Source organism: Jatropha curcas, chromosome 9 (assembly GCF_041381405.1).
Source record: "Jatropha curcas cultivar XTBG-Jc1 chromosome 9, XTBG_Jcur_1.0, whole genome shotgun sequence".
NCBI lineage: Eukaryota > Viridiplantae > Streptophyta > Magnoliopsida > Malpighiales > Euphorbiaceae > Jatropha > Jatropha curcas.
The window spans coordinates 7433401-7459457 of record NC_143159.1 but is presented as its reverse complement, the minus strand read 5'-3'; the positions used below and the strand labels follow the sequence as shown (position 1 = coordinate 7459457).

The 26057-nt window shown below is 34.1% G+C and overlaps 2 protein-coding genes and 1 non-coding gene across 3 annotated transcripts; 2 read left to right on the top strand and 1 right to left on the bottom strand.

Moving 5' to 3' along the window:
- The first annotated feature begins 611 nt into the window (after positions 1 to 611).
- On the top strand, positions 612 to 6635 carry LOC105639017 (putative methyltransferase PMT24). The gene is made up of 9 exons (XM_012222954.3): positions 612 to 769; positions 1941 to 3017; positions 3094 to 3243; positions 3616 to 3886; positions 3976 to 4086; positions 4180 to 4354; positions 5136 to 5405; positions 5858 to 6052; positions 6149 to 6635. The coding sequence occupies exons 2-9, from the start codon at positions 1977 to 1979 to the stop codon at positions 6375 to 6377; spliced, it is 2442 nt and encodes an 813-aa protein (XP_012078344.1). The 5' UTR covers positions 612 to 769; positions 1941 to 1976; the 3' UTR covers positions 6378 to 6635.
- A 5130-nt stretch (positions 6636 to 11765) lies between these two features.
- LOC105639055 (wall-associated receptor kinase 2) lies at positions 11766 to 14232 on the bottom strand. Its single transcript, XM_012222990.4, has 3 exons — positions 13386 to 14232; positions 13079 to 13249; positions 11766 to 12922 (listed from the first exon to the last, which is right to left on the bottom strand). Exons 1-3 carry the CDS (start codon positions 14230 to 14232, stop codon positions 11835 to 11837), a joined length of 2106 nt encoding a protein of 701 aa, XP_012078380.1. The 3' UTR covers positions 11766 to 11834.
- An 8405-nt stretch (positions 14233 to 22637) lies between these two features.
- On the top strand, positions 22638 to 22798 carry LOC119370883 (U1 spliceosomal RNA). The gene has a single exon (XR_005178432.1). It is a non-coding gene; the product is annotated as a U1 spliceosomal RNA (small nuclear RNA).
- The last annotated feature ends 3259 nt before the right edge of the window (positions 22799 to 26057 follow it).

Here is a 26057-nt window from a genome sequence, read left to right as displayed (position 1 = left end):
CCAATTCTATTCGCATCTAAATTGCAAACTCTCCAAAATCCTACTCCCGCTAGTCCTCAAATCCTAACCGGATGTGAAACCTCGAAAAAAAAATAAAATAATTTTCATTGTATATTATTTTATTACAGTATTAAAGATTAATTAAAAAATAAGATATACAAGTTTCTAATTTATATAAAATTTATTTTTTTAATTAATTGGAAAAAAATTCAAGATATATGGTTTTTCTCCACCGACTGATTCGTTCGTTTTGCACAGTCGCTAATTGGCGAGTGGAGCAAAAGTCATTCTGTGTGAGCGTCACACTGACTTTTTCCTAACAGTAACAGTTCAAATCCAACTAACTACTACCATCACAATTACAAATTCCTCCTTTGGACAATTGCTGAATTACATTTTAGTACCATTCCATTTTAATTCTTTATTCTTTTTCTTATCTTTTCACTCGCAAATGGTAATCATGCAATTGGTTCATTGCTTAACTTGGACAGTTGGACTCGCTCAATCGCCTTATAGCTGTTAGATTAATAATATTAAATTAATTAATATTAATAATATCTACCTATTTTTATTTAAAAAAGACAAAATAAAAAAAAATGAAAAATCCATAAATGAGCCATAAAAGCTCCATGCTTAGCAGTAGCCAGCAGAAAGAACTCTCTTTTCTTTATACCGCACTGAGGAAGGAGAAGAAAGAGAGGCTCTCTTTTCCTTTCGTTGATTCTTTCTTTACTCAGATCCAAAAGTAGTAAATCTTTAACTGCAAAGGGTATGTTTCGAATTCCCGTTTTTTAATTTTTCATACAGGGAAGTTTCGCAATCTTTAGTTTTAGTATTATTTGTAGTTGTGCGGAAATAAGAAACTTAACAAGATGCTACATTTTCTTCTGAGTGAACCATTTCGTTCTTTTCCGTTTGTGGGTCTTTATTAATATACTTTTATATGGTTGTTGATGTATGATTTCTTCTTCTTGATGTAGTTCTGCATATATTGTGTATATAAGTGTTTGTGTTCGTTATAATTGAGCCAGCTTGCATGTGATTGAGATTACCAAATTGTTTCCTTGTTTAGCTACTCTACAATTAGTGTTTTCAAGATTCTTCTTTCTTATCTTGGTAAGGCTAATGCTAATCAACTTTCCTTCCATGGCAACAAAGAGTATCTCTATATACTAATTTAGTTGTTGGATATATTATGTATGGTTTAATGGATCTGATTCTTTTTCTTTCGTCCATGTTCCTTTGAAAAAAAGGGAAAAAGGGTTCTCTATCTTTCAAATAAACCGTTTTTTTTTTTGAGAGGTTTTAACAATAATATGGTGGCATCTTTCTCTTTATTACCAATTAGGGGTTGCTTCTGAGCACTTGTGATGTTACTTTCTTTTTTTACCAAGGTTGTTACAGATTTGATCTGCGGTTGATTTTCTCTGAAAGACCTGACTTGCTTGTGATCTGAAAATTCAGTTGTTTTGATCGATCAATGATTACTACTAGTTGGTTTCGTGTATCTTTGTTTGGAAATCTATATTAAAAGAAGTTAAAAATAGATGAAAGAATATTTAGAGAATCTCATTGCATGTTGCTGTTATTCTTCCAATCTACCTCATCAAAAGGAATGTTGTAAACAACAAAAACAGGCCAGTGACTAAGGAAAAAAAAAATTGTATATGAAAAAGGAAAAAAGAAATGCAATCTTGAAGTTAAAATGTGCTGAATGAAATTCATCGGGTTCTCGAACTGAAGATTTCAGAAGAAATAAAAGAATTGCCATGAAATTAGCCCTGTTTCAATATTGTTTATTGATTTCTTTTTGAATTGTGATGCCTTTTTTACCTTTTTTCCCAGTTATTTTTTTTTTTTGTGTCAGACTTAGAAGTTAAGAAATTAAGATTTTGCAAGTTTTTTTGCATAATTGATTTTTCTTTTTATTCTTCTTCCAGGTGTCTACATTGAACGGTGTCTTTGTCTAAAAAAGCATGGCCATGGGGAAGTACTCCCGTGTTGATGGGAGGAAGTCATCAAGTTACTGTTCGACAATTATGGTGGTTGTGTTTGTTGCTTTTTGTTTAGTTGGAGTTTGGATGTTAATGTCATCATCTGTTGTTCCAATCCAGAATTCAGACTCATCCTCCCAAGAGCCTGTAAATGATGTAAAACAAACAGTTATTGAAAGTAATTCTAAGCAATTTGAAGACAGTTCAGGTGATTTACCGGAAGAAGCAATGAAAGAAAATGGAAATACTGTTGATTCTCAAAGTGAAAACCAATCCGTTGTTCAAGATGATCAAAATGGTTCCACAACAGAGGTAGGAACTACAGTTGGTGATAACAAGGAAGAGAATGCTGAGACAGAGAGCACTGATAAGAAGATTGAGTCTAACAATGTGGTTGAAGAAAACCAGGATGAGAAGTCTGAATCTCAAGGGGAACCAAAGAAGGAGGCTGAAAATGATGGAGAGGGAGAAACTGGAGAGGTGCAAGCTGAAGGTGGTGAAATGAATAAAAGTGAGCAAACAGAATCAGAGGATGCCTCTGGTGAAAAGAAATCTGAGTCTGATGAGGGGGACAAGACTTCAGACTCCGGAGAGAGTACAGATGAAAACAGGCAGGAAGAAAAAGATGATCAAAGTACAAGTGAGAATAACACGGAAGGTCGAGAAAAAGATCAGTCAACAGTTGAGGTTTTCCCTGCTGGCTCACAATCTGAACTTCTGAATGAAACTGATTCTCAAAATGGTGCTTGGTCAACTCAAGCGGTGGAGTCACAGAATGAGAAGAAATCACAACAATCTTCAATATCTAAGGACCAAAATGGTCAACGCTGGAAACTGTGTAATGCCACTGCTGGTCCAGACTACATTCCATGTCTTGACAATTGGCAAGTTATTAGAAGGCTCCCAAGCACAAAGCATTATGAACATAGAGAGAGGCACTGCCCTCAAGAAGCTCCCACTTGCCTGGTTCCCTTACCCGAAGGTTATAAACAATCAATTAAGTGGCCTAAAAGCAGGGATAAGGTAAACATTTATCCACTTGATCAATGCTGACTTCTTGGTTTACTTCGCTTCATATGAGTTTTGGTTCATGATGCAGATTTGGTACTATAATGTTCCCCACACCAAGCTTGCAGAGGTTAAGGGGCACCAGAATTGGGTCAAAGTCACTGGTGAATATCTTACTTTTCCGGGTGGTGGAACTCAATTTAAGCATGGTGCTCTTCATTATATTGATTTCATTGAGGAAGTGAGTTTTATCCTTTTTCTTTTTCTCCCCCCAATATTTCCTATCCTTTCATTACCTCGTTCAGAAAACTATTAACAGATCTATCATTCCAGCTTAATATTGAAAACCTTTTCCTGATTCATATATCATGCATTACTGTGTAATAGCACTTGCATACTAATTGTGCATTTTGTTCTTAAGTCATGTATATTTGTATTTGAAGTTTTATTGAGCATGGAGAAGCATTTTGAGCAGGAGAGACCAGATCCTTCACAACAACTTTAGTTGATCTTTCGATATATTCTTTATATGCTTAAGAACGTATTCCTAAGGATTTGACTAGAGTTGCAACGAGCAAAAGGATTTACATGTAATATGTTTGTCATCATGCAGTCTCTTGCTGATATTGCTTGGGGAAAAAGAACCCGTGTGATATTAGATGTTGGATGTGGGGTGGCTAGCTTTGGAGGTTATCTTTTCGAAAGAAATGTTCTTGCAATGTCATTTGCACCGAAGGATGAGCATGAGGCTCAAGTCCAGTTTGCACTTGAACGGGGAATCCCTGCCATGTTGGCTGTTATGGGAACGAAGAGACTACCATTTCCAAGCTCTGTTTTTGATGTTGTCCACTGTGCACGTTGTAGGGTTCCATGGCATATTGAAGGTGATTCCTTCATCAACTCTGGTTGAATAGTAAACATTTCTTTTGATTGATTTTTCTGGTTTAAAGATTCATTTCAAGTTATCTTGCAGGTGGTAAACTTCTGTTAGAGCTTAATCGTGTATTGCGACCCGGTGGTTACTTTGTCTGGTCTGCCACCCCAGTTTATCAAAAGCTTCCAGAAGATGTTGGCATTTGGAACGGTAGAAATCTCTGTTCTTGTATATATTTCCTTCTGTGGTAGAAGAATGAATGGATTTTTCTTAATCTGGTGATTTGGTGGCAATTGATTGCAGCAATGACTGAACTGACAAAGTCAATGTGCTGGGATCTCAAGGTGATTAAAAAGGATAAACTAAATGGTGTTGGTGCAGCCATTTTTAGAAAGCCAACATCCAATGAATGTTACAATGAGAGATCCCAAAATGAGCCCCCACTGTGCAAAGAATCTGATGATCCAAATGCAGCCTGGTATTTTCTTCTTTTCTTGCTTTTAAGAATTGGTTTTTGTTTGCCATGGGACTGGTCATAGAAATATATAATAACTGAGATAAAATACATTAAAGAAAGAACCAGAATTAATGGACATGACGTATACATCTCAAATTTTTTTAGATATACTATTGGATATAGCAATATCTGTTTATCCAAGTGTCAGATAGACATTTGTTCCTATATGATCACAGTTTTAAATCTATCAATGGAACAAAGAAGGGAAAGATCCTGGATATAATTTACCTTAACGTTTTAGAGCAGGGATCTTTCAAAACCATATAATTTAACTTGAAGCCTTTCAGGGAACATTGACATTGTCATTTTTTTTCATTATAATTATTATTATTATTATTATTATTTTGGAAAATACACTGCATTGAACTTTTCAGTAATTTAATCTGCCATTTTCTTGTATGAATAATTGGAGCTATTTGTATATATTTTTTCACTTGCTCTACATTGAGCAGAAGACTTGACAGACAATTTGAAATTCTGAAAGCAAAATTTGCTTTTATTGTTTTTATTTCCTTTCTGTATTTTAGAAAATTATAGATTATTTTAGCACTGGAATTGCTATATCATGCGTATGGTGTGAACTTCAAAAAAAAAAATTCTTTGTTTATAAGCTAGCAAATTCCTGTTCCAAATGTCTCAACTTGGCTATACAAGGACTTCTTTACAATGTGAAATGCTACAGTTTTAGTTCTCTGTATAATATATAATTTCCATGAAAATTTTTATGGGTGTCGATTTTCAGGAATGTACCACTTGATGCGTGCATGCATAAAGTACCTGTAGATGCATCTGAACGTGGGTCTCAATGGCCTGAGATATGGCCTCAAAGACTTGAGAAGCCACCTTACTGGCTGAAGTCTCAGGTTGGAGTTTATGGTAAAGCTGCTCCAGAGGATTTTACTGCTGATTACAATCACTGGAAACATGTTGTTTCCCAGTCTTATTTGAATGGGATGGGAATCGATTGGTCTTCTGTGAGAAATGTCATGGACATGAGAGCTGTATATGGAGGGTAAGCAATTTAATGCCGTTTAATATACTTTCATAGCTATTGGAGTCAATAGCCTTAGCATGCAGAATGAACCTGTAACTCCTTGGGGATTAAGCTTATACTTCATTGGTTTGTCATAAGCATGTTATTCAGTGGAGGATCTGCTTTTCTTGATGCTGATTGGTACAGCCATATAGATGATCCTACAAAAATAAAACATAAGGCTGGTGTGACTTGAGCTATTCGTGGTCTGTCCTGGCCGCCTCAGAGAAAATTGGACAAAATTTTCTCCTATGATCATAATGTTTCTTCATTGAGTGATGGGCTTGAATGCATTCATGGCTGATGAATGTTAAAAGATTCTTCCTCATTGCTTTAATGCCTTCTTAATGATGGCTTAATAAGCTTCTAGTTTATAAGAAGCAGATAACCCCATGTCATGTTTTTCTTATGCTTTTTGGCAATTATTTCAGGTTTGCTGCGGCATTGAAGGACTTGCAAGTTTGGGTTATGAATGTTGTCCCTATTGATTCAGCAGACACACTTCCAATCATTTATGAGCGTGGTTTATTTGGGATGTATCATGATTGGTGTGAATCTTTCAATACTTATCCAAGAACCTACGATCTTCTCCATGCTGATCATCTATTTTCCAGTATCAAAAAGAGGTTCTTATTCTATTTTTCATCTTTGTGCTTCAATCTCCATCCAGTGATCGCCAGTGAATCCCCTAACTTGATATGATACTGATTTTGTGGTAACAGGTGTAACATAGTGGCAGTAATGGCAGAAGTTGATAGGATCTTAAGGCCAGAAGGAAAGTTGATTGTGCGAGACCATGTTGAAGTCATTGGTGAGATTGAGGGAATGGCTAAGTCTATGAAATGGGAAATCCGAATGATTTACTCTAAAGACAATGAAGGGCTGCTTTTCGTCCGCAAGACAATGTGGCGTCCTACAGAGACCGAAACAATTCAATCAGCCATTATGTGAACATGATGCTTCATTTTTGTCTTTGAGATGAGGTTAGCTTGCTGCTTCCTTATTAGAATTCCTTATCCTTACTACTTAATCATGTATTCTAAACTTCTATTAGGCATTCAACTTGCAGTTTAGTATCCATAGCTATAGTTCTTAATGGGCAAATGTAAAATTTTTTCTACCTCTGTTCACAAGTGTAAAATCATGTAGTTGATTATTCTTTAAACAACCCTTAATATGATGTTTACTATATTAATATTATTAGCTAAATCAATGTCTTTCTTATCACTATTCTCCAGTTTCAATGAATTCAATTTCAATAAGGAAATTGATTTTTTTTGCACATGAAAATCTGTGCATTTCATATCAACAGAAGGATTTTTGTACTGTTTATTGTACTAGTTGCATTAAATATATTGCTTTAATGCTGAAGTAAATCCCATTTTCAAAACTCTTTCCTTTCCTATTTATTCTTTTCAGTTTTTATTGATGGCAAACCTACAAAACCATTGCCATAAAAATACAGAAAAAGAAAATTTATAATTGGCCATTGAAGAATTTCTCATCCATGAGTAAATGCATGAATATAAATCATAATACCTGCATTTTTCCTTATTTAATCTTCTCGATAGCACCAACATGAATATTGGGAGATCTACCAGTTACTGATTTAAGATAAAATGGACCATCCTTTGGCCTTTGGATTCCATACTTGTACACATTTCCAAACTTGAACTTGCTAAGCATTAGAGCAATGGAGTCCACTATGCTGCAGTACATGCAAGGTACTCCAATAGTCTCATGGCAAAGAACACAATTTCCTTGGTAAGAATATGCACCTGATTTTGAAGAGAGAGAGAGAGAGAGAGAGGTTTTTTAACCGGGCAACGAGCAACAATGGAAGTATTAGCACCATAGTTAAACAAATCATAAGCAATTTCCATGCTAGAATTTCCACATCCAACAACCAAAATATCTTTGCCTCTAAATGCTCTTCGTTTTCTTCAGTTCCTTGCTTATTTTCGCGAAACCAAGATGAGAAGGAATAACTGTGATTTCTGCAATTTCCACTTCTGACCTGCAGCACCGTTTTGGGCAAACCTTTTTTTTTTTTTTAACTAGGTAAGTCCAGCTTTGTTTAAGAAATTAATTTAATTTTTTAATTTACCTAATGAAATTTAAATTTAAATTTAAATAGAAAATTAATATAATCAACTTTATTTTTTCAATCAATAAAATTAAAATGTTAAAATTCTTAAATATATTATGTTGTTACCATATTTGATATATACCTTATATAATATATAATATAATTTATTATTTATCCAATATAATTTAAATTTAAATAAAAAATTAATATGACTAATAAAATCAAATTACTTTTATTTTCAACCAATAAAATTAAAATAGTTAGTGATGTTTTTTCAATCCGTAAACTCATTACTTTTCAAAAAAAAAAAAAAAAAAATCTATAAACTTAGCAGGAATTTAATTATTATTATTATTATTATTATATACTGATAAAGACATGCAACGGTTGATATTTCCATGCACATCTTGATCACAATTGCAAGTGTAGTGTTTATTTGATTTCATCACTTTTTCATTTTGTTCAAGGAATTGAAGTTGCACGTGCTGCGACAACGATCACTTGTCTCCCTAAAAGTTCGTTCTTTTCTTTGTAGAGAGCCTGAAATTTGAAGATCTTTGTTTTAAGAGCATATGCATATATAGTTAGGCATCAACCTTTGCTCCTAAATATGAAGATGCAAGTGATTTTCCAAATATATTTTATACCTAAAAGAAAAAAAACACAGTAATCCCACTACTGAGGAAAGGAGTAACATACAAATTATACATAAGATTGTCCTGCTAAATAAAGAAAACCTATTGTGACATTTATTCTTAATTTCCTCTATTGCATATACGTACAACTTATTTACTGTATCAAAAGCATGATTTGACATTTGGTTATTGAGATGTTCATTTCAATGACAAAGCAATATTAAAGAAATATAATCTCATATTTCTAATTCAAGAAAAAACAATTTAATATGGTTTCAAAGATCGAGAATATTCTCATTATTTATATTATCAATTTACGTTTATTAATAGGACTTTGGTTTAGTATTGAGACAAATATATTGAGATTTTAAACATTCAAACTCTTTCCGGTGAATTCTAATATAATATAATAAATACATTTCTATATCATATTTACACTGAAAATATATTTGATTACATTATATTACGTCAATTTCATCACAACTTACTAAATGAACCTGATATTTTAGGTTTTATGAGTTCCTATCTTACCCTTGTTTGGCAAATTAAAAAAAAAAAATCCTACCCATATCAAGTTTGGATTATATAATAATATTTGACATAATTTCTTATGAGATAATGTATAATTACAAGACTTTTAGCAAGTAATTATTTATCTCATAATGCAGAAGATAGAAATTTCCAACAATATTCTCAATACAAGGTTTGAATTCTAGTTTGCAAGATAAAAAATAAATACATTTGCCAAACCATCTAGTTTGAGAAACCCTCTGTTCTTTCAATATCATATATATATATATATATAGTCCAACATTTTAAATAAACGAATCATATACATTCTCTGTTGTGTGTGAGTATGTGTTAATTCATACCAAAAGCTAATAATTAGGTCAAAATATATAATTTTGGACCCTACCATTTATAGTGGAGCGCAATTTCCACCTGCTTCCAACTCCTCTTGTCACATATGAACCTGCATCAAACATAACATAAGAGTATCTTTTGTCCAACATTCTTTCAACTCACTATACTAATTTAATGTCAGCCCAAATTATGCAAATGGGGCACCTCTTTCTTTTTAAGGGCAGTTGATACATTGATAGCCCAAATTTGCCCTTTTTGTGCCTTAGAAGTGCCCTAAATTATTAGGGTTAAGGAGAAGGAAAATGTCCTATTTGGTCTTTTTCTCTTACTCTTTTACTTTCAAGAAATGGGGTGGCTTGATGACTTTCTTTTTCTTTCAAGTATTTTTATGTTCCACTGACATTCTCTATCTTATATATTTGTTAAATTTTACCTTTGTTGGCAAAGTAGTAAGCAAAAGTTTTCAAAGATGCTTCTTTTGAACTTCCTTTTCAAATGCTTTCTGCTTTTCTTTTTTCTTAGGCTTCCTTTGGCTTCTGAGCTATCTGCAAATAATGAAAAGGGCACTATCCTCATGTTTGCATGATTGAAATTAAGAAAATTATTATATTAATGCTAGATGTTTAGGTTGGTTCGTTCGACCATGCATAGGCTTGAGGCTATAGCTAATATCATATATAGCCATTTTCCTATTCTTTTTCTTTTGTTTTGAACTAATAGCCATTTTTTATGCATTTAGCATCTTTGATTAGGAAACCAGAATCACGCATTTCATGGATGAAAATAATATAATCTACTGTATCAAATCATTAAAATCATTTAGCAAGATATATAAAAATTGTTAGGGCTGGATACCCACTTGATCGAGGAATTTTTTTTGAGTCTCGTGAGAGAATATACTTATAGACTTCGACACCAATTACCAACTCAAAATCTTAACGTAATGGGTTATCACATTTTTCCCACTTAATCAATTATTTTTCAATTTAAGATTTTGCTCCTAATTGATATTTAGGGTATTTTCGGCAAAAGTAACTATTTTGATAGGTGTTAGTTGTTTCAGTAATGTTTAATTATTTTGTTAGAATTTTTCATAAAAAGCTAAAAACTAAATATTACATGAGTTAATATATTATAAAACGTACTTTAGCCTCTAAAAACTAGTTCAAACATTATATTACCCAACACCATAAAAAATAGCTTAAAAAGCTGTTGCTGACCACAACCCTAATAAAAATTTACTTAGTTGATATCTAATAAAGATTTAACTCCTAATACTATTTTATCATTGTTTAATTTAAAAAAAAAAATCATATTTTTTACAATTGTGTGGACAATAAAATTTTCATTTTAGCCAATGAGGTGAAAGTCTGATTAGTCTTTTCACTTATGTGATGAGTCAAAGGTCTTGAGTTTGAGTTTTCTTATTTTCACCAATTTAGTGAGCTAAGGGGAGGGCTGCCCTATTGTGTAGCCTGAAATATTATTTTGATTCATTGAAACTTTAACAAATTAAAGAAACATCATATTAGAATATTAATAGGGAGAAATAATTAAAAACCTTATATTAATAAAAATTAGTACCCATCGAATGAATGGTCCCATGCATGTAAATATTTAAATATCCCCTCAAAGTAGCTTCCTCTAACTCTCACTATTCTAGTAATAGACAAAGAGAAGCAACACCATGAGATTGCTTTAACAGTTTAGTATTATCAAATACTACATTGTCTGCCATTGACACATCTTTCCTCAAACAAACAAGTTGGCACTCTCCATACATTACTCAACATGTCTGCTTCCAAACCTCTCTAAAGCTGCTATAGTTTTTGCAATCTTAAGAGAAAAAGAAAAAAAGAAAGACTACTTAAACTTCAATAACCATCTTCTCCTCATAATCAGAATTCAACAACATGCTAGTTTCTTTAAGGCAAAAGTTTTTTCTCTTTACTCTTCTTCTTTCTTTCTTTCTTATTCTTTCATCATCAGAAGCTTCAAGATTGCCTAAAGAATATTGGGAACAAATGTTACCTAAAAAACTCCCAACTCCTTCTTCTTCTCCTTCTAAAGGCACCAATTCTGTTACTTCATCATCTTCTACAATGGTCAAAGTTGATAAAAATCTTCCTTCATCAGATGGAAAGGTCTAGTTTTTCTATTGCAGTTTCAAGAATTATTCTCTCTCTCTTTCTCTAACTGTAGAATATTAATCTATATGGAACCTGCAAATTTTGCAACTACGGATCGATCCGGGGAAAAAGCATGCAGGCAGAGTTTTTTTTGTAAATGAGTTTCTCTTCTTGATGGTGTTAATTTGTACATGCTTTAAAGAGAATTATTAATTAAATTCTCTCTGCGGATATACATTGTAATTAAAGATTAATTAATGAGTAGATATTTTATTTATATGAGCCTGCTTTTATTACTTCATTTTAATTATATGTATAACAAGAATAGATCATATCAATGGAGATAGATATGTAATATATAAACAATGTTTCCCTGAAATTAATTCTTATATGTTGTCTCATATGATTAACTATTTTTCTCCTCAATTATAATGACATTTATTATCATTATAATACGAATTTCTTTTAATTGGCTTATGAGTTTCTGCATTTCCATTTGCTACTGTTCTCTCCCATTGAATTTTTTTTCATTTATGCAAACAAGAGAGAAATATATAAAATAAAAAAAAATTCAACTAGATTATTGAATTTAAACTATAATTACAGGCCTAACACCAAAAAAAAAAAAAAAAAAAAAAAGAATTACACTTTTAACTCATCCCTTTTTATTAAAATAGCATTAATTTGCTACTTAAAGGGTTAAGTATTCTTGGTCTTGGAAATTAAATTGAAGCTTCGTTTGTGATTGCTTCCCTTGTTGCCTCGATATCTCAAGCTCTTCTGCAACTTCTTTCATGGTAGGTCTTTTTTCTCCTTGTAATTTCAAACAACTCTGAGCAAGCTTTGCAACTCTTTCAAGTTGCTGGGCATTTCCTTCTTCTTTCACTCTGTACTCTAAAATATTGAAAAGGCTTTTATCTCTTAATGAAGAAATAAAATACAAAGCAAGACTTTTCTGTTCACATTCCGAAAATATTGCTTTCTTCCCGGTAAGTAACTCAACAAGAACAACTCCAAAACTATAAACATCGCTCTTTTCGGTTAAAATTCCTGTCTGGAAGTATTCAGGATCCATGTATCCAAGTGTGCCTTGAACTAAAGTAGTAATTATTTGTTCTTGATTAAAAGGAACTAATCTGGAAACTCCAAAATCAGAAACTTTAGCAGTGAAATCATTATCTAATAAAATATTAGCAGATTTAACATCTCTATGAACAATCTGCATGGAATGCATATATGCAAGTGCCTTTGCTGTCTCTTCTGCAATTCTCAATCTTACCTCCCATGGCAAAGAATGAACAAAAGCCGAGTCATGGAGGTGGTGAAAAAGTGTACCATTGGTTATAAAATCATAAACTAGCAATGGAACTGGAGTTTCTAAACAACAACCTAAGAGCTTAACTATATTCGGATGGTGGATTTGGGAAACAACAATTACTTCATTGACAAACTGTTCAATCTGGGTTCTGTCTATTGCTTTTGATTTTTTTATGGCAACTTCTCTTTTGTTTTCTGATAAAATTCCTTTGAAAACTACTCCATATCCACCTTGACCAATTACCATATCCTTGTTGAAGTTATTTGTGGCTTTCTTTAATTCTGCTTCTGCAAATATTTTTGCTGCATCTGTTGAATTTTTGCTTTTGAAGAGTGTTTGTTGTAACAAGAGACCTCCATTTTGCTTGAAATGCTCCTTTCTTGACTTGATTACGCTTTTTCTTTGCATCCCCAAAATAGTTGAAATAGCCAGGAACAGAAGTACAAGACTGATACTGACACCTGCATTGTACAACATTTCAAAATCTACCGGTCAATAGTTCAAAATTACAGTCACTTCCGTCTTTATTCTATTTATTCAATATTTCTGAAAATCTCTATATTTATATACAATTATGTAGACTATAGTGGGTTTAAAAAGGAGTTTATAAGATTTACCTATAATGGCTCCAGTCTGGGTCGAAATTGTTTGCTTGCGAGTGCAGCCACTTCCATCTTTTCTGCCGTCCCCATAATAACCCTTTGGGCAATAACAAGTATAATTCCCCATTTTGTTTTGACAAGAATGCGTACACTGATTTAGGCTTGGAATTTCACACTCATTTATATCTGATAATTAATGAAAAATAAATACCAGCCCATCAGGTGAACATTTAAAGAACAGTAGCTCTCTAAATATTGTCAGAAAAAAATAGTTTAGGAGCTTTCATTTAGCTGTTTTAGGTATCAAATAGAGAATGTTTACCTTTACAACCATTAGGAAGATAAGGATTCCCAGAAAAACCCTGAGAGCAATTGCAGCGATATCCAGGGCCATTATCAGAATCAACACAAACAGTATTATTAGCCTTACAAGCATAATCTTCAGGCTTCGTTAGTGCATCATCGCAAGTCTCATTTCCAATAGCCCAATCAAGCAGGACAGGAAATTTTACAACATCCCTCAAATCCCCAAGATCCAAAGTAGAGAAATTGTAAGCACTTTCCTCAACAACAAATGCATAGCTGCATGGATTAAAATCCAAAACATATGTGTGATTATAAAAGCTACCAATATCCAAATAAACCTGCAATACTTCTTTTGGAATAGAACTTTGGCAACAGCCAATGCCGTTGCAAGAACCATTTACAATATCCACCATTTGCTCACAATAGGATATGCAACCAGTGGCGTACATCCCTTTTGCACGAAGGCCTTGAATATAGGCATTGGTGTCGCACCCTATCGCAGTTAGCTTGTTCTTGGTGTAGGAAATGGGGAATCTCCCCAGCTCAAGTGTAGATTCCGAATATAAAGTGTTACCAGATTGGTCGTAGCAATCATATGCCGGTGTAGTGGATATTCGTAATTGGCCTTCTACTGATATGTTAAGGACTTGTATTTGGGTATCGCCTAAAAATGCTTCACTAGTGGATGCATTACATGTTATGAGGAAATCTTTGTTCAGATAACACCCTTCCTTTGTTCCAAATGGAAATGGAATAGTTAAATCTCCACAGTGATCTTGGCAGCCGGAGACTGCTTGAGCTGTTGTTAGTGTAGCTGTTGATAATATCATAGCAATCAACAAGAATTGCTTTTGCATATGCATTTTTTCTCTGTAAGTTTTCTTGAGCTATTGGTTTGTTGTTGGTTAGATAATATCTTTATAGTAATAAATCACAAGGTTGTTATTAATTATTTCATTGTATTTATCGAACACAAGACAGGAGAATGAAGACATGAAAGTCTATATTATATATGTCAGGCGATAAAATTTGTGCATGTAGATTTTTAAGCAAGTCAATATCTAATTTAGTTATTAGTTACGATTATCATCAGGAAACTTATTTTGCTGAGAGGGTACGGCCGAAGAGATTTTATATCAATGTCTAATTTATTTGTGAATAGGGTTTTAGTTTAGCAGCTAAATCCAAGGTTTCGGTTTAGGTTCTTTTCCCACAAATTTTTGTTGGACCAAAAATAGCCAGGGGTGTGTTATGCAAACGGTCGGCTTAAGTCCAAACCAAATTAAACTAGCTCAAATCGAATAAATTAAAATTTTTTTAGAAAACTGTACCAATTGATTTTTTAGAACAAACCATAACAAATTGTATCAATTGGGTTTGGTTCGCTTCAAACTTTTCGGTTTGTTATTTAACTCAAAAATTGTTTATGTCCAAATGAAATCAAAATAATCAAAAGAACCAAAATAACTATTGAAATAACGAAATATCTCATTTTTTGTCTGTTCAATTCAATTTAATTTCACTTAGTATATTTTTATTTTGGTTTGATTTTCAAAATAGTTTTATAAAAGACTAAACTACACCAAACTGAAATAATTGAAAAATCAAAATGGTCAAATTGACCCGAACCAAATTTCTAAATTAAAATAATTTAATTCAATTTTTTTTTCGACTAAAACAAAATAGTACTCCCCTTATGTAACATAAGATTTGAGCCTATGATCTCTACAATGTACAGGAAAAGAATTGGTCAATTATTAGAATATGTAATTGGAAGGTGGGTTCTTATTTCTTAATAATATTATTGCATTGTTACATACTTCACTATCGATTATGACGAGGTGACAAATTCCTAATTTAAACAATTCGCTTTCCAGTTTTGTATGAAAGGTCTTTATGTCAATTCGATAGATAGTAACTTTTCGGGTTCCCTCTAATTTTATGACAAATTTCTATACATCCATCATTTTTTTACAAACATATGCTTCCCCCCCCCCCCCCCCCCCCCCTCCAAACCACCGGTTTCTTAACTATATTATTAAACATATGCTTCCCCCCCCCCCCCCCAAACCACCGGTTTCTTAACTATATTATTAAAATCCACCTGATCTGGCTCAAGACTTTAGTCTCCTATTACATTTACGGTATCTTAACCCTATTATCAGAGACTGTCTAATCCGGCTCGGGGCTTTAGTCCCCTATTACCAAGGATTGTTTAAGGCTCTTTGCTTCTCTTTGCAGTTGTGCTTGGTGAAGACCAAACTCGATGGCTCTTTTCACATGCTCAGTCTGCATTACCAATTAAGTCACAACCTATAGGTGGAACATATGCTATTTTGATAGACTAGTTTTTCACAGATTTTTTTTTTCGCTAATAAGTTCTTCATAGATTTTAGTTCTACTTTTGATATTTTACGGTCACTTAATAGAAAAATTAATTATTAAACCTTATAGAGCAAAACCTAAGAGCTATATAGTAATTACTCCATTTCTTTAATTTTCCTAGAACAAAAGATATGGATCCATTGCACAAATTTTTGAAATGTACAGTTTGAAATTATTTATATGAGATTAAAATAAGACTTTCGAGGAGAGATATTTACAGAATGAATGAGAATAGGTAAATGGATCTCCTCCTTATTTGTCATTTATCCAAACTATAAGATAATGTATAGTGTAAACAGAATCATTATTATTTATAGTAACTCTTTATATGCCTATCATATCCCGTAATTGTGGGATCACAACTATAGGCTGAATGTATATATATATACTGTCATCTTCCTCTGTAAAATATAGAAGAATACATAATTCTCATATCACTTTTATATGGTATCAGAGCCGTAAACCTAACGGTCTCTCTATTTTCTTTTTTTTTCTCTTTTGGTTATCGACCTGCAATTGATTTTTATCTCTTTCGATGGCTATCGATGATGATACCTCATCTAACACTAGCACCCCAACTGTTATTCCGCCCTCACCTACCTCTAATATCCACCTAAATGATACCAATCAGTTAATCTCCATTAACGCTGCTGCACAAGCTTCGCTCAAATTGACTGCCATGAACTACATGTCATGGTACACACAATGGTATTCACTCCTTATTGGATATGACTTTCTTAAAATTGTTGCAAAGCCACTTACAGCAGATCTGAGTGCCAATTCCTACTGGATCCGACAGGATCAGCTTATTCGAAGTGCCCTTATCGCGTCACTCTCTCCCGAAATCGTTTCATTTGTTGTTGGCGAGAATACGTCTCATGAGGTATGGCAGACTCTACATAACATGTACTCGAAACCTTCTCAAGGACGCATCATGAGTTTGAGGGAATCTTTACTGACCATCAAGAAAGGCACGATGTCTGTGACCAGTTATTTGCAAAAGGTAAAATCCATCACTTCTACCCTTGCTATAGCTGGTGTCAACATTCTTATGCCAGAAACAGTCCTGTATGTATTACATGGCTTACCACTTGAATATAAGGAGGTAGCTGCTGCATTACGAGCAAGAGAAACTCCGGTTACATTCGAGGAGCTTCATGACAAATTGACAGACTTCGAAACACAGCTGGAGCGTGACACTACCTCTGCCATTCTGCCAACCACAGTCCACTACACCAACAATCGGTCACAGACCAATCGACATAACTCTGGAGGTACCTCGATGCCAAATTCTAGACAAAATTATCAAAGCTCCAATCGGCAAAATTCTGGATCGCGAGTAGTTTGCTAGTACTGTGACATTCTTGGTCATGTTATGAAGCAATGTAGAAAGTTAAAGAAAAAGTGCCCATGGCTGGTTAACTCAATCAATTCAAATGCACCTAAACCTCAAGCAAACTGTGCTACTACAGGCTCGACATCGGACTCTTCATGGTTGCTTGACTCTGGTGCAAACCAACATGTCACTCATGATTTGCAGAATCTGTCGCTACACTCTGAATATGACGGGTCTGATGATGTTCTTCTTGGTGATGGTACTGCACATCCAATCACACACACTGGTTCTGCCTCTCTCAAAACCTCTTCTCGACCTTTACTTTTGACAAATGTGCTGTGTGTTCCTGGACTTCATAAGAATTTAATCTCTGTTTATCAATTCTGTGTCCAAAATAATGTTGAGATTGCTTTTAACCCATCTTTATTTAATGTGAAGGATTTATGTACGGGGAAAATTCTGGTGGAAAGAAAGCCAAGTGATGGTGTGTATATGTGGCCCTCAAATGCATCCTCCATGTGTCGACCGGAAGTTTCGAACACTACGGCTCTTACACACTCCGTTTGGCACAAGAGGCTTGGACACCCTGCCACTCCAATTTTACGGTTGCTTAGTTCATCCATTAAATTGCCTTTTGGTATTGATAATAAGTATTTTTGTGACTCTTCTAAGTGCAATAAAATGCACAAACAACCTTTTGCTGAGTCTACAATGCACAGCACTGAGGCTCTTCAACTAATTTATTCGGATGTTTGGGGACCAGCCCCTATTTCTTCCATTGATGGGTTTCAGTATTATTTGCTATTTGTTGATCATTATACGAAGTATGTTTGGTTATATCCCATGAAACGAAAATCCAATGTGTCTTCCATATTCCCTGTTTTTAAGCAATTAGTTGAAAACCATTTTAAGAAGAAAATTCGGTCCTTCTACTCTGACAATGGAGGGGAGTTTTTACACTTAACATCTTTTTTCCACAGTCATGGTATCTCCCACTATCTTACTCCACCATATACACCTGAACATAATGCCACTGCTGAACGGCGTCATCGCCACATTGTTGAAACTGGGATTACACTGTTACATGTTGCTCATCTCCCATTATCTTTTTGGTCTTATGCCTTCCAAACGGCTGCATATCTCATAAACAGGCTTCCCACCTCTGTGTTAAACAATCAATCTCCCTTTCAATGGCTACATGGTTATGCTCCTAACTATGAGAAATTGAGGGTATTCGGCTATCGTTGCTATCCTTGGACACGTCCTTACAACTCTAACAAGCTGCAACCAAGATCTCGTCCATGTATCTTTGTGGGATACTCCACCAATCAGAGTGCCTTCAAGTGTCTTGATCCGACAACTCAAAAATTGTATATCTCTCGGCATGTGGATTTTGTTGAAACAAGTTTTCCATTTGCAACTTTGGACAGCAATACTGAACGGTCTACTGAATCTACGGTTGCCAATTGGGCACCACATGTTATTCTTCCGCATCACCGGTTCGAGACACCATCAAGATCTACACACACACCATCACTAGGCGGTTCTTCACCATTGCTGTCCTCTGTGCCTCGTCCTTTGCGCAACTCCATGACACAGCAACCTGCCACCTCAGGTACTTCTCCTGCCCCTACTGATTCTAATACTCATTCCACTAATTTTGCTGGTGCTTTGCCAAGGGATTCGACTGTTGTTCCTCTCATCACTCACCCAATGGTCACCCGCAGTAAAAACAATATTCATAAACCCATTCAAAAATTATGTCTTGCGACTGCTGGACCTTCATTATCACAGATATCTGTTCCCCGAACTGTTGTGCAGGCTCTCAAAGTTCCTGAGTGGCGTCAGGCCATGGAAGACGAGTATGCTGCTTTACTAAATCAGCATACATGGACACTTGTTTCGTCTACTTCAGCTGAGAATTTGGTGAGCTGTAAATGGCTTTTCCGAGTAAAAATTGATTCTGCAGGTACTCCTATCCGATACAAAGCTAGGTTGGTTGCTCGTGGTTTCACTCAAAGGCCCGGTTTGGATTTTGATCAAACATTCTCTCCCGTTGCCAAGCACACAACAATTCGACTTGTTCTCACCATTGCTGTCACTCGTGGTTGGAAATTACGGCAAGTCGATGTGAATAACGCCTTTCTCCATGGCAAACTCACAGAAACAGTGTTCATGCATCAACCACCGGGATTTATTGATAGTACGAACCCCTCTCATGTTTGTCGTCTCAATAAATCCCTCTACGGTCTCAAGCAAGCTCCACGTGTTTGGTATTATGCATTACAACAGTATCTAAAGGACCTCGGCTTTGCTAACTCCCACTCGGATAATTGTTTGTTCATATACTCGAAGGGTCAAGTGCTCATTTATGTTGTTGTCTACGTTGATGACATCATTATTACCGGTAATCAACCTACGGATGTGGAGGCTTTTATTCTCAAACTTGGCTCTAAGTTTTCACTTAAGGACTTGGGTGATTTACAGTATTTTTTAGGGGTTGAGGTCACTCACCTACCCACGGGGGTGTTTCTTTCTCAACAAAACTACATGAGGGAAATTTTGGAAAAGGCAAAAAATGGAAGGAGCCAATCCAGTTAACACACCCCTATCTCCAACAACATCTCTCTTTCTTGATGATTCTGCTCACTTTTCAAATGCCTCTGCGTATCGAGCTCTACTTGGCAGTCTACAATACTTGCTTTTGACTCGACCAGACATCTCTTATGTCGTCAATAAACTGTTCCAATTTAGCTCTCGTCCTACAGTCAACCATTGGGCAGCCCTAAAAAGGCTTCTTCGGTATCTTGTTGGCACCTTTGATTTTGGCATTTTTCTGCATAGACAGTCGTCGCTTGACTTGCATGCTTTCTCCGACTCTGATTGGGCGGGTAATTGAGATGACCGCCCCTCTACTAGTGCTCACATCTTATACTTGGGACGTAATCCGATTGCTTGGAGCTCGAAGAAACAAAAGACAGTGGCGAGATCGTCCACTGAAGCGGAATATAGATCAGTAGCGAACACATCTGCTTAGCTTTCGTGGGTTATGAATACTCTCACTGATTTAAAGATTTCTACTTTGCATCCACCAGTGGTCTACTGTGACAATCTTAGTGCTACATATGTAGCTGCCAACCCAGTCTTTCACTCCAAAATGAAACATATAGCTATCGACTATCACTTTGTTCGGACTCAAGTTCAAGAAGGGAAACTTCGAGTTGTACATGTCAAGTCTGAGGATCAACTTGCGGATCTGCTCACCAAGGCACTCCCCACGTCCCAATTTCTCAAAAATAGAGACAAGATTGGCGTTACTCCAAGATCCGCCATCTTGCGGGGGTGTATAAGATAATGTATAGTGTAAACAGAATCATTATTATTTATAGTAACTTTATATATGCCTATCATATCCCGTAATTGTGGGATCATCCCGTAATTGTGGGATCACAGCTATAGGCTGAATGTATATATATATATATACTGTCATCTTCCTCTGTAAAATATAGAAGAATACATAATTCTCATATCACTTCTATACAAACCACGACTACTTCTACCACAATATATGAAACTTTAGCCTTGAAGTTTTCTCTTTACACTTCTTGTTGCTTTCTTTCTTATTTTTTTCATCATCAGAGCTTCAAGATTGCCCAAAGAATATTTGAAACAAATGTTACCTAAAAAACTCCCAACTCCTCCTCTTAAAGACACCCATTCTATTACTTCATCATCTTCTACGACGGTGCAAGTTGATAAATATCTTCATCAGATGAAGATTTTTTTAAAAAAATTATTCTCTCCTCTTTTTTTTTTGCTCTAACTGTGGAATATTAATATACATGGAATTGGAATCTGCAAATTTTGCAACAATGGAGGTATCTGACGAAAAAGCAGGCAGAGGGTTTGTAAATGAGTTCCTCTTCTTGAATCTTGATGGTGCTAATTTGTATATGCTGTAAAGAGAATAATTAATTAAGTTCTCTCTGCGGATATACATTGCAATATCTCATGCGTAAATCTGAGGGAAAAAAAAATTGCAGAACAGAAAATAAAGGGAAAAACAGCAGCACACTTTCATTAGAGCAAAGTGGGTTTTTATAGAAAAGTTCACAGAGTATTTTTTACCACTCCCTGCCTAATACTTCCTAACCCAAAAGCTTCAGTTAAGCAAACCCAAAAGGATCACTATTCTGAGCAAGCTCTGCAACAATTTCAAGTTGCTCAGCATTTTTTCTTCTTTCACTCTCCATCCCGCAACAGCCTAAGTGTCACTGCAAAAAGTGACTTGAAGAAAGAAAAGGCAAAGGCAAGGCGATTGAGTTGATAGCCAATGAGATTTCAATTCTTTAAAAACTTTTGAATATATAATAATTAGTGGCACATTTTAATCAAAAGAAAATAAATTCTTTGATTTGCAAATTATAAACTGTTTAATAAAACCATTTTAATGAAATCAACAATTTTGAAGTACTAGGCTATAAATGAGTGAGCTGCTAGAATTCGACTCGGGTTGCTCGTTTATAAGTACTATTTATTTGCAAATCATATGAATTTTGGTAAGATTGTCTTAAATATATGCAAACCTCCTAAAAAAAATTTATATTTCCATGAAATTTAATAAATTTTGATATAATCTTTAGTCTGCTATTTGTGAAATTTGCTTATATAATTTAATAGGATTTGGTTATTATAAGCTTGAAGTTATATAAAAATGAACTTGTTAACCATTAAATTTAAAATCATATAAATATAGGTACAACTATTATTATTTCAATATAATTTTAAATCTAATGGTTAAGAATTATTATATAAGATGGAACTTAATGCACCTTTACCCAATTGAATATGAGAAAGTAAGCAATGAAGGCAAAGTGCAAACTATGAATAAAGAGATTTCTTTCTTAATGAAAATACCCCATTGAATGTTGAACATGAGAAATATGAAGCAGATGCGTGCAATATATTTCCAAAAACAAAGAGAACATATTCCATTAATTAGAAAAAATAACGGTAAAAAAATGTGATTTTCAATCTTTATTCTTTGATTGGCTATGAATAGAGATTTGAAATTTTGTTTATGTAACATAATTTGATGGCCATGACTTGCCTGCTCCCAGCAAATTAATTTGGGTTGTGCTTTGCAGTAACCCTTATCCACCTTGGCCAATTTCACAATCTCTGCTCTCTCATACTAGGTCTTCTCTTCTTTCCCAACGGTCCCATAATATTTCTCTTTTCCCTCTTTAAGAAGCATTTTTTTTTTTTTTTTACAAAATGAAGAAAAATATCTTTGAACTTATAAATTTTATAATCTTAGCCAACAAGAGCAGTGCCATTTGAGGAAAGGAAGAGTGTCTTAAACGTGAAGAGAAAAAGGTTATTTTCTTGCCAAGGACGACTTGCCTGATCTATGCGATCTCTCTACATCTCAGATCATAACCAAAACACGTCTTCTTTACGCTTAACACAATCCCACATCGAGGCTTGACAAAAAGCGAGGCAGTCCATGTGCAGATAAATAGGAAGAGCAAAAGCATTATAAACATACTTACCTGGACGGGATCAATGGGCGATCAAGTAGGCCTATGGTCTAGATTAGTGACCTCCATTGCACTTAGGAGGGTGCCGGTCTAAGGTCTCCCCAAGTTGGGAGAGCCTACGTCATAATTTGTGGAAGTGGGGGCCTACGTTCGCGCGGCCCCTGTCCTATATCAGTTCACTCTTTCCTGGCTGCTACCCGTCCTATATCAGTTCACTCTTTCTTGGCTGATTGTAGCCATCGTATTTCTTTCAAGCATTTCGTCGAACAAGAGAAATGCATGGGCATGAAGGAGAGAAGTGGCTACTAAGACACTTAAGTGTCCACAAAACGGTAGCCAATAGAACTATTGAAAGCCACATGAAAAGCATTCATGAAAAACTTCTATCAAATAAGAAAAGGACTTCTCCATCGTTAAACGATAGCAAAAGTTTATGCGAATAGTTTCAAGAAGCATTTCAAAGGGTATTTTTAATTAAAAAAAAAATATGGGTCTGTCTTTATCTTTTCGAGTAATTCATTTTTAATTAAAACAATATAAATGCGTGCCACTCCATCTAAATTTTTTTTTTTAATTAAGAAAGGTGTATTGAATTAAGAGTCTTTTAAATTTTAAAATTTTATGGTATTCAATTTAGACTCTTATAAAATTCATAAAAATATGATGATATTTAATTATAATTTTTTAAAAGTTTATACAAATTTGGTAGTATTTAAAAAATTGCTGATTTGGAAGGATGCTATAAAATTATTAATTTCGTTTTATTTTAGAGTGTTATGTATGAATAAAAGAGTCGTTCACAAATTCATCTTCCAACTCAAAAATTTCAAAAATCTTTTAAACTCTAACAGACTCTTGATTCAATACAACCCTCAATAGAACAAAAGTGGAGCGGATACCCGCGAATTTTGAATTACCTATATAGTTATCTGTTTAAAATTTTACTATCCGTATCTTTACTAAACCTGTTTAAATATCTATTTAAATACCTATATTCGAACCCATTTAAATATTTACTATTTGTATCTGTCTAAAAATTCGTTGAAAGTACCTCTTAAATGAGTAGGGTACCATGAATCTTTAACCATTCAAATTTTGAACTTATTTAAAATACATTTTTTTACTAATAATGGATAGGGTACCCACTACTGAACCCCATTAATATAGCGGTTAACGGGAGCGGGATGATCGTCGGCCATTGCAAGCCTTTCACAATTGGCAGCGATAAGTTTTTAACCAAGAAAATAAAGATTTTGGAGAAGATGATGCATTTTGCTTTTTAGTCCCTCATTGTTTTCAGTTTTTCATTTAACTCTAAAACCTTTTAATTTGTTCAATTAGGTCTTGAAATTAATTTTGATTGCATATATTAAAATCATTGTGATTCCATTAAGGTTAATCAAAATCTCTAAAAAAAGTCTCACCAATTCGATAAAACTCTATGTAGAATTCTAGTGAAATATGTGGAAATCTTAGAAAATCCTTCAATTCTATCAAACTCAATAATTCTTTTAAAATTTAATACAATCCTAATTCAATATACACTTAAAATTTTATTTCTCATCCATTCCGTTAAAATTCGGATTGGAATTTTAGACTCCCAAATATTGAAAGTCTTCCTCCTAATAAATAAATAAATAAATAAATATTTTCAAACTCAATAATTATTTGCTATAGTTATCTAAATAAGGTGTAAAATAAGAAATGGCAATTTAATTGTTGACAAGAGAAAAAATCCTACACTCAAATGCATAAACATAATTTAGATTCACAGTTTAAAAAGTAATAAATTAAAAAAAAAATTTTGAATCTTCAAGAAAAGAAAATGCTATAATTCCAAGTATCGAAACACGATTCAATCTAAAAAGAATTACATTTAGATGAGATATAATAAAATCTAATGTAATCATTAGTCTCTTATTAGTGAAATTTGCTTATACAATTTAATAATTGTTTGTGATAAGCTTAATTTTAATAAAAAGGAACTTGTTAACTATTAAAGTTAAAGTCATATTGAATATGAGCAAGTAAGCAATGCAAGCAAAATGCACATTATGAACAAGGAGATTTCTCTTAATGAAAATACTACATTGAAACTTGCACATGAAAATTATGAAGTCGATGCATGCATTTTGTTTCCACAAACAAAGAGAACATTTGATTCCAGTATGTAGAAAAATAAAGGTAAAAGAGTGAATTCATCTTTATTCTTTTATTGGGTATAAATAGAGATTTTGAAATTTTGCTTATGAACATCACATTTTAGCATAATTTATAAGGGAGAGATGTATAACATGAACTAGAGCCTTGTTTGATTGCCAAAAATTACTTGTCTCCTCTCAGCAATTCTGAGCTGTGCTTTGCAATAACAACCGAAACACGTCCTGTTAAGTAGGCTTGGCCACGGTTCCGGTTCCGGAACCGGCGGTTCCGGTTCCAGATTTTCTGGAACCGGAACCGAACCGTACAGGACCGGTTCCGGTTCCGGTTTGGAACCGTCCGGTTCCGGTTCCGGTTCCGATCCGATTACAAAACCGACAGTTCCGATCGGTTTTCCGGCGAATCGCATAATTTTAACATTTTAAAATTTGAAAACCGGTTAAAAAAAATTTTTTTTTGAACATAAAAAATTGAAAAATACACCTAAAAAATTTAAAAAAATTTCTTTTTTGAACATAAAAAATTGAAAAATACACCTAAAAAATTTTAAATCTTGAAGAACGGTGTAAAAAAAAATTAATTCAACATAAAAAATTTAAAAAATAGAATAAAAAAATTTTAAATTTTGAAGACGGGTTAAAAAAATTTTTGGAACATAAAAAATTAAAAAATACACTTAAAAAATTTAAAATTACTTGAATTCCATTTATTTTTTTAAAGACTTAACAGTTGAACATAATTTTTTTTTTTTTAAATTTCAACTGAATTTTTTTTTAATGTTTGAACATAATTAAAAAAAAATGGGCTTGAACTTAATTTTTTTAATTTTAAAAAAATTAAGTTGCCTACGTATCCTCTTGGGGTTTAGAGAAATCAAAGCCCACGTAGTTCTTACTTACCTTATACCAATTTCACCCCTTTTACCTTATTCGCTATTTGCACCCCCGGTTGATGTTCCCGTTGAGGACCCATCGTATAAATCATATAAATCTTCATTTTCTTTTGGATTTTCTTGGGCTCTTAGTTCGGCCTTGGTCCAATCATCCACGCATGCTTGTGCTTCTAATGAATCGGGTGTCATACGAGAGCGTGTTTCATCAAGTATGTTTCCTCCTTGACTAAAAGCTTGTTCAACCGCAACAGTGGAGACCGGAGTTGCTAAAATTTGTTTTGCAAGTAAAGAAAGAATTGGAAAAGTATTTTCGTGACGACTCCACCAATCTAAAATTGCAAAATCCGTTTCTGCATAATCATCACCAAACTC